This window comes from Fringilla coelebs, assembly GCF_963513975.1.
Source record: "Fringilla coelebs genome assembly, chromosome: 5".
Lineage (NCBI taxonomy): Eukaryota > Metazoa > Chordata > Aves > Passeriformes > Fringillidae > Fringilla > Fringilla coelebs.
Window position 1 is genome coordinate 70583122 of NC_140033.1, and position 17957 is coordinate 70601078.

Sequence of the window (17957 nt, forward strand, 5' to 3'; positions counted from 1 at the left end):
TTCAAAGCTGACACATGCTGTCTTCAGCTTTTGCCCAGCTTTGTTATTAGGAGCTTTCAGACCAGCAATTTAAAGGTGATTTAAACAATAATTTGCCTGCCTCACCCATGGCTGCCACCCCACATGTATTGCTGATAGGAAAAACATGGCATTTACCCATATTTAATTTTTGGCACGCACAGATTTTGGGTCTGTCAGCAGAATATCCATTTTGATGAAGTGTGGCTGATTAAATGGGTATTCACAGAGCATGGATATGGCAGGAGAGGAAAGATGGGAGCTCTGCACCTCAGTCCAGCTGCACCCTCACAAGGACTGAGCACAAGGGCAGCACTCAGGGTGAGAAAGATGCCAACAGCAGAGCCAGGGAGCTTCAAAGTCCCAGGAGCATCCAGTGTCAGCTGGCTGATCTATATTTATTCTGCCAATGCTGGGACTGCCCCTGGAGAGCTTGCTCCACTCTTTACCTGACTCAGGACATATGGGAATATGACATCTGCTTGCTGCATTAATACTTCCACAAATGTGATTGTGAATCTTGGAACCACACCTGGACTTTTTATCACAACAACTGAATCTTAATTCTGTTTTCTTAATAGGAAAAAAAAAATCTGCCTGGGGCTGTTAATTTCTCCCATGTGATTGAAAGATGCTGGTGAGATGGGTTCCCACATGGGAAGGAGGTGGCAATGTTATTAAAAAGACTTATTTGCCGTGGCATTTACCTCTGGCATAAGAGCAGCTTAGAAACAAACACAGCATTCTGTGGAGAGCCTATGAGAAATAAATCTCTCCTCTTTTGACAAAGAAAACAGAAGCATAGTGAAATAAAATAATTTTGCCAAGGTTGCCTATCAAGTAAAATTCAGGATGGATTTTCATTCTCACGTCTGCCTTAAATTCTTCTGACATGAAAATCTATGGATTTTAACCCCAAGGTTAAAATTCAGTTTGATCTGAAGAGGCTGATGTGAGATTTCCTTGGTAAAAGCTTAAGAGCAACATCTTCTTGCTTAGGGGTTCATTAAAAGGGATTTTACTTTATTCTAAAGTCTATTCAGATCTGGTCCCAGAGCTGAACATGTCTCAGCAGAGCTGAGCTGGACTTTTAAACCTAGATGAAACTCAGTGTCGACTCCCAGCAAAGAAAGAGCAACAAGGTGCCTGAAGTGAGATTAATTTCAGCAAGCCTCTGCAAAGCAAGCCAACCCAAATTCATGTAAGTCTCTGCCTCATTTTCCTACTGTGCCTGCCCTCCAGCTCTTCTGTTTTCCATGGTAACTAGGCCAGCTGTCGACTAGGAAAATACCCTGGGGCCATCTAAAAAAGAAAGCTTCTCTTAGTAATATCTTACAGCAAGCTTTCCCTGGTACATCAGCTTAACTTCAAATTCCCACTTCTCTATTTACAAAGCCAATATTTGGGGGCAATAAAGCAGTGAAATGGAAGGAAAATCAGAACCAGACCAGTATTTAAAAAGGAGAAATCTAAAGCTATTTCCATCTCTGCTCTGCTCTCCTACCTTTGCAAGAGATACTATTGCAATGTATAACACGGAGCAAAAAATTAATAGAGGCCAAGAAAAAAGGAAGATAAGTAAAACCAGAGGGGAAGAAAGAAAACCAGCCTAGAAAAGGTATGAAGATAAAATATTCTTCTTTACCATGTAGATGCTTGTTCTTCTCTCCTGTCACCATCTTTCATGATCACTTCTCTTTTAATTAAATTAAAACCTGGTAGCTATCATCTTATTTGAAAAAGATTGCAGAGTAGCCTTGTGCATAAGGACAGCTGTATTGTGAAGAGATTTCTCCCTTAAAGGAGTCAGAATCATGAAAAGATGAAAAAGTGTGATTTGGACTCTAAAGACTGCCCCACTGAAAACTCTGATTTTCTCTCTCCTATTCCCTGAAAACAAATGAGTTATTTTTGAAGCCTAAGGGACCACATGTCCTCATGGTGCCACTTTGAGAGTTGTCTCCAGTGATTCCATTGACAAAGTCACCCAGGTAGAGGCACAGAGCTAGCAGAGCACTGTGATCCCACAGTCTGATCCTGCATCCTTTGTTGCTGTGCAGCATTGAGCTGCCACACAGCAAATTGTCACAAAAAGGAGGCTCAACATCTTGCAGAAATCCTGTTCTGTCAGATATGAGAGGTCTTGTAATCACACTGAGCTACCAGGATTGCTGAAACACTTACAGCACTACCTGCTGGGGCTCATGTTTCCTCCCTGTTCCTGTTAGGCACTGATTTGAATAAAGTTCCCTTTGATAGATATTGGGAAAATAAGATAAGCTGGTCTGCTAGCTTACAGCAGTGATGAAAGCAAAGATCCCGAAGACAGACATGTCAGGAAATAATGTGGAATCAGTTCTTGCTACCTGTGCTTAAAACACTGTAGGTCTACAGACAGGCTCTTCCAGAGAGGTAGAAGGGATGCTGCCTTAAAAGAAACTTTAACTCCCCATGTGTTTGAAACATATCAAATCTCAGACATCCTTCCGCTGCTGTTGACATCTGAGTACCTTTTCTCTAAAAATCTGAGACTCCACTTGAAAGAGAACAGCTTTGAATGTAGATATTGTTCAACAAAGCAGATTCTTGTAACTGAATTCAGAGCAAATAGGAAAATTAACAGCTCTGCAGAACAAGTCCTTTTAAATGTCATAATATTTGAAAAACAATGTCAGTGTCTTTTCCTATTTCCCCACCCCCTCAAACCAAACTCTTCATTTCCCGTGCCCAGAGTCATTAAAAAAAGTAATCTGAAAACTCTAGGATTATAAAGTAAAGATCTGGCTCAGAATATATGAATAAAATCTGGAACTGCTCCTGTTATGAGCATCCTTAATGACCTTGTAGAAAGACAATTTCAGTTTTCTCCCTGAAGCTATTTCTGTGTTAGTATATAAATGCCATGGTGTAACCCCAGATGGCAAGAAAGCCCCACACAGCCACTGACCCACTGTTCCCTGCAGTGGGATGGGGCAGAGAATAAGGAGAGTGATGAAATCCCTGGACTGAGATAAAGACATTTGAACAGGTAAAGCAAAAGCTTTTGCACAGGGGCAGCATGGAACAAGGAATTCATTCATCACAACCCACGAGCAGGCAGGTGTTCAATGGCACCGTCACACATTGGTGGCTTGGGAAGACAAACACCATCACCCCAAATTTCTCCCTTTCCTCCTTCTTCCCTATTGTATTTTTGGGGTTACCCAGATGGAGGAAGGAATGATGAATCTGACTTCATGTTTTCAGAAGGCTAATTTATTATTTTATGATACTATATTATATTAAAGAATACTAAATTATACTAAAGAATACAGAAAGGATACAGACAGAAGGCTAACAAGATAATAATGAAAACTCCTGACTCTTTCCAGAGCCCTGACACAGCTTGGCACCAATTGGCCAATAAGTCAAAACAATTAACATTAAACCAAAGAAACAACCACCTGTTGGTAAACAATCTCCACCCACATTCCAAAGCAGCAAAACACAGGAGAAGCAAATGAGAGAATAATTTGTTTTCCTTTTTCTCTGAGGCTTCTCAGCTTCCCAGGAGCAAAATCTTGAGCAAAGGGATTTTTCCAGAAAATATGACTGTGACACTTGCCCATCTTTGTTTGCTGAGCACCATTCACATGGTCTGGTACATCCCTTGGTCACTTGGGGTCAGCTGTCCTGGCTTTCCAACTTTTTGTGCACCCCCAGCCCACTCACTTGTGGGTTGGGGTGAGGAGCAGAAAAAGCCTTGGCTCTTCAAACACTGCTCAGCAATAGCTTAAACTGAATTGCCAACTGTTTCCAGCACAAATCCAAAACACAGCCTCATACCAGCAACTGGGAAGAAAATAAGATCTACCCCAGATAAAACCAGCACAACTAAAAAAAAAATATAGCCAACAAACAAAGTTAAGTTACCAAAGTGCTGTGGTGTAACTCATTTAATTCTGCATTTTTGTGTACATTTGGATTGCCCAGCGCATGCAGAGCCATTCAGAATTAGTTCTGTGTCTTACATTGTGTTTTATAGTGTCATGAGGGATTTTTTTTTGTTCAGCTGTGAAGCTAATGGGAACCACAGATGCTATCCAAAGCCATTTTGATAGACATAAACTATCCAAACAATAGGCAGTTGAAGAAAAAACATTTTCAGTTTCTCCTCAGTGTATTGCTGTGATAACTGTGGCCTAAATTCAGAAACAGTACAAAGCTTTGCAAGTCCATTGGCTCTCATGGACTGCTTCATCTGAATTAATTTTGCATTTTATTTATGTAGTTTGAAAGAAGAGTAGCTTAGTCACCTCCTGTATTCAATTAGTTGCTGGCATATTGGACAGCATCCCAATAAAGCCATTGGGTCTGCTTATTTTAGTGGTGATTATCCCATCTAATCCCATTCCCTGCTCACTCCCAGTGCAGCTTCCCACTGGGAAGAACACAACAATTTCTGTTATGCCTGGAATGAATGGTGCATTTCAGTTCCTCTGCATGAATTTACTCTGAACTCTCACAGTGACAGATTGTTGGAAAATTTCAGGCTTTGCTGATGCTGGTGGAAGATAGTGCATGAAATTCTGACAACAATACGTCATTTGTTCTGAAGAGAAAATCTGCAGTTTTGGAAAAAGCACAGACAGGGACACACTCAGTCATGTGAAGAAGGCACTGGCAAAAATGGAACCAGACTTTTCAAAATTCATGGCAAATTTGAATGCCAAGTTTCTCATTGAATAGAAAATAATACTGTCCAATTGATAATGTTCATGAAGATATTAAATGCAATGCCTTGTTAAAAATTATTCTTTTTCTCTTATTTCCAAATGCAGTTTTTGGAGAGGAGATTTAATGACTGTCTTTAAAGAGGCAGTGTGGTACTTCTTTTTGGTACTTCTTTATTCATAATATACTATGAATATTAATATATTCAAAACCAATCAGACCAACAGCTGCAAGTCTGAGCTTAAGTCACCCTCAGTCTTTAATGACACTTTGGGGTGAAGGATTTTCATTTCTGTAGCTTTGGATTGATATTTTATTGGGGTGGCATCTTTGGTGGACCCTACTCAGAGATTCTGATGTTATCTAAGGTCAGTACTGCTGTAATTTTGTTGTGTTGGTGTTCTAAACACTAAATTTTGTTGTGTTGGTGTTCTGCTGGAGGTATTTTTTTGTTTGTTTGCCATAGTGTGTTAATAAATTTCTGTGTTCAGATCCTACCCAATGAAGAGGAGCAGACTAGGAAAAGATACACTTTGCTCAAAGTTTTTTAATTTTAATTTTTTTTTCCAGCTGGAGCAGAAAGAGACAGACACTGTTAGCACTGCTTTTTACTGGATGGTTCTTGTAGCACTTGTATTGATGCTATCATATCCATTCAACAAATTGGAGAAGACCTTTTGGGGGTGATTGTTTCTTGCTTAAACCTTAGACCAAGCAGCTTTTATCCCTGCAAGAGATACCTGTGCTTTTTACATTATACTTTCAATTAATTCTTGATACAGTTCACTTTCAAGGTTCATTTCATTTCTGTTTCACTCTCAAATTCTTTCTCCTCCAAACAACATTGGTTTTTATCTGGGATTCATTTTCTTAATGCAAAGTGTGTGCAGCTAGCTATATTACATATCAAACAAAACATTTTTCTGCCAGAGAACCTCAGCAGGGTTTGGCACCTTCCCTGCATAGCAGAGCATGGCCTTTGTTTTCACTGATCTGGTAATTTTTTGTGAGTCAGCAGGACATGCATTCCACAGTTCAGGCATTCAGTGGGAGTGGGAGGAGCTGCCTTGATTGAATCTCCTGAATCGAGTGATTTGTCTGAATGCAGAGTGTATTGTGGTGTTCATAAAGAACTTTAGGAAGTCAGAAAATAATGGCAATGTTGTGTTCCTCAAGCCTAACCCCCATGCTTTATATGTCTGCAACAGTATTTTGTTGTCAAAGGGGGATCAACGTGGTAGACTTCTGTTCTATGCTATAAAAAGAAATCAGAAAAACAAAAGCAAATTAATCATGTGGTTTGTTAAAATGAAAATTCACTTTAAGCAGAGTTATTTTCTGTTCAAGGGTAACGCTTTGAAAAATGAGTCTACAAAAGCAGCTCTGTTTTATGAGAAGCAGCATGTGGAACTGGCTGCATGTTTCTCATGTGAGAGGACTGAAGAGCCAAAAGTGGACAGGTGCTTCAAGCAACTGAACAGCTGCTGTTTCTTCATCTTGGAGACTTATTGGTGACAAAGAGTCAGAGAAGTAGAATTTCTCTGAAATATTCATAGAAAATGTACCACACTTCACTCAGTCTACTCAAGAAACATAAACTTTCATTCTCTTCTTGTTCTAGACTAGAAATAAAGATGAAAGATAGCAGATGAAGGAGAGCTTTGCCTTTTGTGCCTCTCCCTTCCTGCTGGCTTTGTACTTGGTCAAAGAAAGGGAGAGCAAAGGAAGTTCAGTCTTTATCCTTCCAGTCAGGTTGATGTCCTTGCTCTGTGTTTCTGTAAATCCATGGAAAATGCTCAGTACTCCAGTCTCTTGGGAGAATTGTAATTTCTCCTCTATCCTTCTTGTACAGTAACTTCTGCCTAATTGACTTTGCTCCCCATTTCCCCCTGCAGAAATTGTATTGTTCTTAACATGACAGGTATTTTGTGCTTCTCACCTGTTAGTTTGGTTTTATGTCTGCAATGCCCCAATAGCTGTACCCACAATGGTGCTGTTGTTTCTGTGTTTCTGTTTCCTTTTCTTTGATTTGTAGTACATAGGTCACACCTTTCTAGAGTTTGGGACTGGTTGTCCAGTGCACTACTGGGGAGATAAAAAAGCAGAGAGGTTTTGCAGCTGAGTAATTATTTAAAGTTTGGGGGCTGGTTGTCCAGTGTACTACTGGGGAGATAAAAAAACCAAAGACAGGTTTTACTTGCAGCTAAGTAATTAATTAATAGCAGCAGTTGCCCACTCATCCTCATGATCTGTCACAGGGTAGATGGAGTCCTTAATCTTCAGCTGTACTTTTTTGTCATCTCTGTCATCCACGTGTCTCTGGGGAACTTGCACTGAGACTTAAGGAGCTGCAAAGCCTGAGTGAAGTCCTACAGGCAAGCCAGCCCTGTTCCTTGTTCTCCTGTTTAAAAATGCAAACAGGAAAATGTTTTCTTCAAGGAGTGGAAAATGAAAACAGTTAAAAGCTTCAGGCGTGTGCCCCAGCTCCATGGCACAACAAAGCACAAAGGACACGTTTGGATGTCTAAGGGTACATTAAGACAGATGGCATCCTCAGACAGAGAAGCTGTACAGTGGTAGAGAAGTGTTTTTGTGGGCTAACCTTTGATATGAGGGGCTGCAGAGAATAATTTTAAAGCAATTATTGCCATAATGAGCAGCAGTCTTGTACCACGGTTTTCTTCTTCCGTGATCTGTCCTGCCTCCAACTTAGCAAAACAGAAAACAGACATGAAATGCCCCTTCAGAACAAAGATGGACCAACAACAGAAGGTCCCTCAGCACTCACCTTACACCCCTAAGGCACCTTGTTTTCATGGTGTGTCTCTGAATTCAAAAAATCTTTTGCAGAGTGTGTGCTGGTAGGCACCACTTTTGTGTAATAAATCCCAGAAGTGCACTTGGAGACAAATTAACCAGGGTTGGTCTCCTGATATTGTATCCAAATAACCCAGTCAAAGTGCCCTGCTCCTTTGTCAGAGGTAAGGGCTAATCCTGCAGTAAGATTCTGCAAATCCTGGCCTTTCCTTCTTGGGGTTGGGTTTTTTTTTTTTGTACCAAATGGTTTGACAGGCTACCTGTGACTCAGCTGTCCTGTCAGACATCCCTCTGCAGCTCACCCTGCTCCCCTCTCTGAGGGAGACAAGGAACAGATGTTCAAGCAGCAGAGTTGTCTGAGCCACCTCATTCCTTCATTTGTCTGCCAAATCCTACTCAGAGAGCAGACTGTGTCAGCTTCCCTGCCTTGCAGCAGCACAGAGGGTGAATGAGGCTGGCTCACCTGTTTTTCCACCAAGACCCTTCCTCCCATCCAATCTCCTTTTTTTTCCCCCTTAATTACCCTTTTCTCTATATATGCTAGGTTTAGCCCTGGTTTTTCTTCTGCAGAGAGGAGGAGCTGCTTGCAGAAAGCAGAGGCATCTTTCAAGGCACCCCTGTACCTGATTTACTCCATTTCCAGATTTCAGGGCAACTTCCTTCTGTACTATTTCACAAAAGTGACCTGGGGGCGGTGTCTGAGCTCATCGGGCCTTGCTGAGAATTAGGGTGTTTTCCCAAATCACAAAACCTGAAGAGTAAGGAAGCCTCTCTGTTATTAGGAGCAAGATGCTCCATCTAGGCCTGGCATAAAGCCAGGCTTTTGTGCTGACTTCTGTTTTGAAGAATCCTCTGAAAATTATCAGGAAAAAACAACTTTACATGCTTCTTTACTGGCAGCCTAGGGTTTTAAACCATCCCAGTTTTGTCTTCCTCTGTCACAGCTAGGCATCCTGTTCTAACTTGAAAATTTCATTAGTGTCTTGAGCACTTCTCCATCTCACAACTTGAGAAGCTGCAGATTTTCCCATCTCTGCTGAGTTCTCACGATGGCAGGGTGAAGATGTGTGTGCCAGCAAGCTGGGAGGACAGAACTGCGACAACATATTTGTTCATTTGTTGGAGAAACATTCCAGGAAAGCCTACAATGAGTCATCACATCAAAATCTGTCCTGTGCATCCTCTTTGGGACCAGTTTTATAGAATGAATGTGAAAGTCAGAACCAGTAAGTACAGATCATTTTGCAAAGGGAGGTCTGCAGGCATTTAGGAGCACACCTGCCCATACATCCTCTGCCCTCGTCTACACCTTATGCATAAGCTCTCTGAATCAGACCCATACTCCCTTCTCAGAAAGGAAAAAGGAATTTTTATATGTATGTGTAAGCTTATTTTCTGTAAACACTCAGCCACAAGAATAATCAACACGTTGGTCTGTGTTACACAGGGAGTAGCTCCGTTTAAAATAGTGAACTGTTTTGGTTTTGCTATTTGGCTTGCTGTATGTGAAATCCTAAGCCTTTCATTTTAGGGAAATAAAAGCTTCTTTAATGTTCTCTGTATCTGAGAGAATTAAAGGACATCTCTAACATGAAGAGGTAGCCTTTATGGATTCCCTAAATATGTACTACTGAAAATGGAGTAGGTGAAGGAATATGGTTTAGATACTCAGGAGCTGATTCCAGCACAAGCCTTAGTGCAGACAAGGCTCTGCACCAGCATTTCAAAACAGCTATCACAGTGATAGTTTAGGTGCATTTGTATTTGCAGGACAGAAGTGAAAAAGTTCAATCTGTGTGCCAAGAAAGATGCAGTGTTTGGCTGCACTGAGACTGAGCTGGGCTTTGCTTTGACAGACTAAAATTCCTGCCCACGTGACAATTTGGACTGTACCAGTGATGCTTTTATTTAAAAGATAATCAACAATCCTTTATTTAAAGACTAATCACCAAGCCTCTTCCTGACTTGCTGTTGAAATGGACTGTGTTTTTATTTTATTTTTATTTTAAATAGTCCTGTTTGCCTACAGCTGAGCTAAAAGGCCACTGCAGAGTGTGATGCAGTGCCCTAAACAAACACAGGTTATTTTAGACAGCACAGGGAATCTGAGACATCTGCATGGCAGTGGCACACATGAGATGTTGCCTCTAGGGGACCCATGCCCTTCCAAGGCAGCAGCTGGAGGCTTTCCTGGGATATCTAAAATGGCATGAGCTATTGACATTCAAGCAGGTGAATCCCTTCCTGTGGAATCTTGGAATTTGATGGAAATAGGAAGGAGTATGTTTATCCACTGCCACGAGTGCAGTGTTGCTCAGTCTGTGAAAGGTTCAGGGTAAGAACACAGCAGCCTCTATGTGCTCAGGTTTGCCTTCCACCTGGCACAGCAATGACAAATCTAAAAAGTAATTATTTGTTTCTATTAGTCTACAGGGGAAAAAAAAGTCATTTCAGACTTCTGCAGAGAGTGTTGATGATAAACTTCTCATATTTCTTCCCTTTCATGTCTAGGCATTTCTGATAGAAACAGCACTCATTCTTTAAGGATTTTCAAATGCTCAGATGTTCAGAGGTTTTGTGTGACTGGAAAAAATATCACCTACTGGTCTCTGAAAACCAGTAGGTGATATTGTTCTGTCTTGAATTATATAGGAAAAGAGGACCTAGAAAATCATTGCTTCATAAAAGGTTCCTCATCACCAAAAGAGGCATTTCCTGCAGTAGCAATACTGTAATGCCTTATATATGATTATTATTATATGTCATATATATATCATATTATTGATTATATATATATTATATATATCAGATTATAGCAATACTGTATTGCCTTATATATGATTATTATTATATGTCATATATATATTTGTAGGAGTTAAAGTGTCTATAGGAGTTATTGTTTTTCACCCTTAAATATCAGGGCTTTGAATAATCTTTTGTTTTTTGTGATGTGACTTGTTCATTTGTCACATCTTCATTTGTGTGATGTGCCTTGAAAGTCAAGAGCTTCTCTGATTTCTGTCCTGTGAAAAGTGGCATTATTTTTTTAGGTGGGGAAGCTGCATTAGGATTCAGACATTGATAAGGAATTTAAGGTTTGAGATGTTCCCAAGGGTGAAGCTGTGAGAGGGAGAGTTCACACAACAGCAAGGAGCAGTTCACCAGTCCTTCAGGCACAGGGAAATCCCAGGATGTTAACAGCAGTGCAGAGCTGGTGATTCCATCTACACTTAGAAAAATAAATCAAACAGTGTACAGAACCTCTGGCCTGCATAAGGAAAAGATCTCCCAATGATCAATTTGATTAACTAAAAAAAACCTTCTAAACTCCCCAGCTTTCCTGACCCAAATAAATGTGTAATTGGAGAAGACTTCATGGTGATTATTATTAAAAAGAGTATGGGGTTGGCTTTATTTCTCATTTTATGTTGGCAGTAACTCCAGTTCCAAAGCTTTTGCAGGCTTCAGAAGAACTAAAAGCTGAGTTTTGCTTTAGACCAGCAATTGCTAGTAAAGAAGGGAATAAAATGGGCTCATTTCACTCTTTTTAGCAGTATAGCCAATTTCAGAAATGTCTCCTCAGCTTAAAATAGTGAAAGTTTCTAGAATTGATGGTACATCTGAGACTAAAACAGTCTTTAAATGCACCTCCTGAAAGCTGAAAGATGTGCTTGCTTGTATAAATGAACTGGCATGAGAAAAAAAAATAATTTAGGAATATATATTTAACACTGGCCTTCAAAAATGCAACTTCTTTTCACTTTGTTAAGTTTTCTTGCAGAAATAAAAGCAATACAGGCATTGCACTGTGTATGACAATAAGAAATGACAGTTTTCTGTTTTTTCAACACATTTTGAATCTCATTATTATCAAATGGAACTCAAGTCTCATTGCCTAGAAGCAATAACATTTTTTTTTCATTCTCTGCTGCCCAAAGTGACCAAATGTAGATTAGTCTGGAGTTTCTTGTTCCTGCTAGAACTGATATCTAATAAAATTCATCTTTAGATACACAGATTTTTTTTTTTTCCCTTCCTTCCTTCAGGCTGCTGAAGAATGCACAGAATGAAGTTCATTTCAGAATGTGGTATAAGAAACTTCTGGCTGCTCTCCAATTCTGTGCTGGACAGACCCTGAACAATGAGTTTTCTAAGGAAGAAAAACTCATCAGAATTCTGGAAGACATTGCCACAAAAGTGAAAGCTGCCAGTGACCCAAAAAGAAAGGTTTGTTAAAAAATACTTCCCCTTCCATCTAAGTTTCTGTAGGGAATTTTATTTTTTCTAAAGTAACACCTTTTTTATTTAATACCCTTTACATAAATAAACCAAACACTTATAGATATTTAATGGGGCAACTGTTACTGGGGTCTGCAAATCTTTTAATCCATTTAAATCCCTTCGTCAGTGGCTTCTCAGATGGACTTGGAGGTGGCCAGAAATAATGACAACAAGGCTGACTATCATTTCACTGTGAGGAATGCTCACATTCAGCACCTCATCCCAAAATATTTGACTCCTGTAGTGCTGCAGCATTTCTGGGAAGCTTCACTAAGAGTTGTTCTTGGCAGGCTGGACATATCCTCATTTCTTAGCAAAGACAACCAGAGTGGAATGTAGCTAATATCTCAAATGTAGCTCTCAGCAATGAGCACTGAACACATTTCTGCAGAGGTGCCTCCCTGACAAACTTGCAGTTGTCTTCTCCAGTGGATGCAGCTTTTATATTGCATAGGTACATTTCTAGTTCAGAACTGTTCATTTTCCAGGACAGCTGCTGTTTTCCTGGTGTGCAAAACTTCTTCCTGTTGAAATCTCAGCTAGGCAGAGCAGAAAGCCAAATAAAAATATACTTGCTGCTGCTGGTTATCATGAACGACATCATGAATCTTTCTGCCTTGTTAAGGATTCAAAGGTTTTCAAAGGGTTTCTCAGAAAACTCTCAGTGCTGCTACTGAGAGCAGCAAAGCAAACATGGAAGTAAAAAGACAAAAATATTTGCAGAAGGAAAATCCATGCAAAGAAGAAGAAATAGTAGTAATACATTATACATTACTAATGCATAATTCAGATTTTAGAGATTAATCTCAAGGCTGCAGTTACTATGGTACTGAGAAGCTCCCAAACCTTGCAGTTAACAGAATTAGGCAAGAGAGATCACAGTGTTGAGGCAACAAGCAACAAATTGGGAAGATCTTAGGAAAGGCCAAAAATCCCATGAGTTACAGAGGAGCAATACAAGGCTAATTGAGCCCTATTGAAGGGTGCTGAATGATAGAATCACAGAATGGTTTGGGCTGGAAGGAACCTTAAAAATCATCCAGTTCCAACCCTCCTGCCATGTGCAGGGACAGCTTCCACCAGACCAGGTGGCCCCATCCAGCCTGGTTTCACAGGTAGAGATTTTTTCTGACATGCAATCTAAACCTTCAGTTTGAAGCCATTCTCCCTTGTCCTGTCACTCCATGCTGTTGGAAACAGACTCTTTCCATCTGAACCTATGGGGCTGGTGTGAGCTGGTAGCACATCTAGGCAGAAAAAGTATCAGTGTGGAGTAAAATTGCAGCTCTTATTTTTAATACCCCAGGGTGACCTCATTAGCTGCTGTAAGGTCACATGGATGCTGCCAGCTCTGGAAATTGCATTGTTTGTTTAAAGTACAGAATGACAGTAAAAAATAAATAAATAAATAAATAAAAAGCTGCTTTTTTTGTCCTTTCATGCTGCCATAATGGTTCTTGTGCTGCAGGAGGTGTTGAAGGAGGAGCTCAGCAGACTCCAGCAGTTCTTCCAGGAGGTGAAGCTCTGCCGGCTGCCCCTGAACCCCGCGCTCGTCGTGCAAGGCATAGAGGCAGATGTAAGTGGGATCCACTGCATCTTCAATTTTGGTCTTTAGTCTAGAGGGGAGAAGGAGAGGATGCCTGCATGGAATTGATTGTAGTGATATGGAGAATAAATCATCTGGTTGGTTCACACCCAGCCTAATCTCCTTCAATCTCTGCTGAGGCAGAGGTGACAGGATGGGTGGGGTGGCTGCTGCAGGGGTGTCACACCAGCCAGAGACTTCACCTCTGAGCAGCCCATCCCAGCTCAGCTGCCCTGCCATGGTGTTGGCACTGACAAGGGCACCTGGGAGCTGGGACCTGGTTCCCACTGTGGGAATCCATAAAATCAGAGGGTTTTGGCAAAGCTGCAAAAGGCAGGCCTCAGAGACAGCAGAGCTGTGATTGGAGCTAAGCAGTAGCCATGAGATAGGTCAGCAGAAAAATTATGTGAGAAGTAGAATGATGAGGTCTCTGGTGTTGAGATGACCTTGAGGTGTTAGAAAGTTTGTTTTTCCTAGTCTTGAGACTGAAGATGACAAGATGTGTCAGTTCTGCTTTTCAAGGTTGTTTATTTTTTTTAATCTATAACATTTTTTTTCTGACCTGCTGAGGTCTGTTTAGCAGGTCGGTTTGTGGTACACTGACCACCCTCAGGGTGGTGTTATCTTTTTATATTAAAAACTACACCTACTCTATTTACAATATTTTTTAATACCTATCACCTATGTTTGATAGTTTGTCTCTACACTAAACTAATCTAAAAGTGTCACCATCACAGCAGAAGATGGAGGCTAAGAAGAAGCAGGAGGAAGGACAGGACATGCCTAAGTAATTCCTCATCTTGCTTCCTGAACCCCCATTCTAAAACCCTAAAATTCTACTTTTTCACCCTGTGATAAATTGACTATTATTCTACTCAAACTCTTGTGGCTTGTACATCTTCACACAAAGCTGGTAATTGTTTCCATGGGTTAAAATCAAAGGCCAAGGTCTCTGAGCCCCTTGCCAGGGTCTTGAGTCCTCCAGGGCAGTCAGAGGAATATCTTGGGTTCCAACAGTAGAAAAGTAAGGACAAATGGAACAATGGGCTGTGTATTAATGTTTGTCTAGAATAACTCTAAGCTACAGAAAAGTTTATCTAGCAAGATACTAGGAAGTTTTAAGATTAACAATGGAGCTCTGTGCATTGTATTTGAAGGCTCACAAGCAGGTATTGTATTGGAAATAATCAGGCATTGTTTAACCAAAGGTATGTGTGCCTATAGTGATTGGATAGAACCACTGTCAATGTGCTGGTGCTTTGTGAGATCAGTCAAAAAACTTTTAAAGTGAGTTGTAACATGAAGTTCTTGGTCTGCTGCCTGGGATGTGAGCTGCTGGCACCTTCCCATTGTCATACCCATGGAATGAGGCTGATGCTGGAAAATAAAACAGCTCAGGGCACGTTCCCAACAGTCCCATCCCGTTTGTGATTTGTGCACAGCCCCTGGCTGACAATACCCACCAGGTAGCCCTTGGTGTTTTTCCCATCCAAGACTCTCCCATGTCAGGTATGGCAGCAGTAAAAAGTCTGGAGCCAGCTGACTGAGAGTTGCTGAAATGGTAAATATTCACACGAGCTTATCTGTATCTCCAACCCCTACTGAACATGACTTACGGATAAAGGAAACAGCAATGCTCTCCTGTGTTACTTGACTTGACTTTGACTGCAGTACTAAGATTCAGTTATTCATTGTTCAGAAATATTTTCATAAACATAGAGCCAGGAGTTAGCTGATTCATTTCTGGAGAAGGAAAATGTATCCAGCATGAAGAAAAAGAAGAACCTGAACAGCCACATATATTACCAGCTATAACTGCCTAATTACAGCAATTTGTGCTCTATTTTTGTTCTCTGGCTCATTATCCATAGTAGACCTGATTCTAAGAGGTGCTGATCCTTTCAATTGCCTCTGACCTGTGTTTCTCCAAGTAATTGCTATTAAGCCTTGATCTGGCTGAGAACTGAGGTCTTCCAGCACCCCACAGGCTTGGGCAAATTGTGTGTGATACAAGTCAGAAGGATTCGAAGCCTGCTGCTGCTCCCTGCTTTCAGGCTTTTGGAAATAATGACTAATGGAAAGGTATCTCACCATAAAGTCATGCTATTTATACTGCACCAGCTTTGCTGGACAGCTACAAAAATGTTTAAATCTAATATCTGAAGAAGTTTTTTTGTTTTTTGGGTTTTTTTCATTTTCCTTATATCATTATAGGCCATTATCTTTCTATAAATACATGTCGCTTCTTGATTGGACTGTACGTCAGTATAATCATGCAAATTAGAATTTTTAAGTGCTTATAATTACCTAAATTTAATTCATTTTGGTGTCATCTATTGATTTTACCAGTAGCAAGCCCTGCTCCCAGCTCTATCAGTCTCACATCATCCCACAGGAACCTTTCAAGCACTCATTGAGACATTTCAATTGGCAAAATTCCGATTGAAATGGAATCATTTCAGTGGTGGGGGATCAGAATTTCATTACTGATAATGGCTCTGGCCCATCCCAGAGGTCTGCTGTGCCTGGGACAATATTTACATGCTGGTGCCATGCTCTGAGATGTTCAGATGAAAAGCTGCAGACAGCTGTGTCTGGTGGAGCTCGAATTGAGCCTCCCCTGCCCTGTAAGGACAGCAGCAGCTCTTGTGGGTGCTCATTATTTCCAGAAACCAGGCCATTAATTTGCCATTGTCTCTAGCTGGTTTTGAGGGGTTTCCCCACCACCTTTCTTTGGATGTTTTTAATGAGGGTAATAATTCCATCCCAGACTCTCACAGGATTTGCAGTGCTTGGCTCATTAATGTTTTTTGAACCCCTTTGAGATCTTCAGGTGGAAGGAGCTGTAGAGCTTGAAAGTCAGAGTTTGGGCTTAATTAAGATAAATTCCACATAAAATAGAGCATGATTTTCAAAATTCCCTGCATCCTCAGCCAGAGTGAGGTAATCAAAGAAACTGGCAGGTCCTTTGCTTCCATGTCTCATTGGGCAGGGCTGGGGTTTTATCAAAAAACAATGGGACCAAAGGCTTTTTGTTGGTTTAAAACTCATTAGATCAGTCTTATAGAATTCATCCACCCAGTTCCAGGCAAAGCTTATTGTTGATAGGCCTGGGTGAAAATGAAAAAAGAATTAGCACATAAAATATTATCTGTTCATATGGCCTGATATTTAAGTGAAGCAGATTGTCTGGGGACAAGAATTTCTTGGTTTTCAGACCCAATGAAAGAATCAATAATATCAAAAATTATTTATTTTTGTTTCCACTGCTACTGAGCAGTGTTTAAAGCTGGAATCTTTTTCAGAGGTATAGTGTTGGCCTGGTGTTTTGTTTATGTGACACTGTTGTTCTTCTGTCTCATCTTTCTTTCCCCTGCAGTCATGTTCTTATTTTACATCCAATGCCTTTCCCTTAAAAATCTCCTTCATCAATGCGAATGCTCCAAATGGAAACATCAATGTTATTTTTAAGGTATGTTCTTCCTCCAGTCCTCGGGTCTTTTGATATGGAAAATGATCATTTAAAACTCACCTAATTTATGTTTTAAACCTTGAGTCTGAGAATAGTTGATTTAGTGCTGCTGCTTGTTTATCCCTATTATTTCTGACACTTGAACTCTTAATGAAACATGTGGAGGCAATACACTGAAGTGTCACCTTTTTGATCAACATAAAATCAAACTATGGCAGTTTTGTCCCTTAGTGAAGACAACCAGACTAGAATATAAAGATCATATTTTAAACCCAGTTTATTAACAAGGGCAGGTCTCAGAGAAGAGATAGATCAGAGTGACTGAACCCTCAGCCTCGTCCATATGTCTCTAAAAAAATCAAAATACTGGAGTGTTAGAGGCTCCATTTGCCACAGAAACCTAATTCTGCCCCATCAGCCAGCGTGGGGGAATGGGCTGAGGAAGATGAAGCTGGAGGAGGCAGCAGAGGAGCTCTGTCTCATTGGAGTTACTTGGAAGAACTGACTCAAAATAAACTCTGCTTTATTTCACAGTTGTCACCTAGAAAAGCTTCAGAGTTCAAAACAGTCCATCCACAAAAGACAATTTTAAAGTTAGTTCTTTTTAAAAAGAGCAAAAGTCTTCCCTAGAAGTGGATATTGGTTTTAGAGAAGAACACAAGTTCATAAAATGGCTGATGGGTAAAAAATGGTTGGTTGCCAATGGCATTATTCTTAGGTATTTTGCAGAATCATTTTCCAAACAAGACATATAAAATATTGATACAAATAAATTTTAAAAACCCTACATTCTATGCTGTCTTAAATTAACTTGCCCTTTAGAGCAGCTGTGATTCTCAGAAATAGAAGTAAGCTTTCCAGGCCTGCTAAGGGTAGAAATTAGCAATTTTAAATTTTTCTGAATATTTAGAAACCTGGTTCATGTGCTGTTTCATCAGAAAATCAATATTAAGCAGCAGGTTCCTACCTACATGAGCAAACCCCTGCTCGTGGGGCTTTTAAACAATTGCATTGGTTCTACTCAAACAATTTTTTTCCTATCTAGTAATGTTCAGCAAGCAGCTCATTGTC

The 17957-nt window shown here is 40.4% G+C and overlaps 1 protein-coding gene across 1 annotated transcript in view; it reads left to right on the forward strand.

The window, feature by feature from the left end:
• Positions 1–17957, forward strand: part of PIK3C2G (phosphatidylinositol-4-phosphate 3-kinase catalytic subunit type 2 gamma) — a gene marked incomplete at both ends in the record, with an annotated part of 194652 nt that overhangs the window by 100145 nt on the left and 76550 nt on the right. Inside the window, 3 exons of the mRNA XM_084206328.1 lie at positions 11595–11775; positions 13298–13405; positions 16794–16886. Of these exons, the coding sequence (XP_084062454.1) occupies positions 11595–11775; positions 13298–13405; positions 16794–16886 (382 nt within the window). The remainder of the gene's footprint in view (positions 1–11594; positions 11776–13297; positions 13406–16793; positions 16887–17957) is intronic.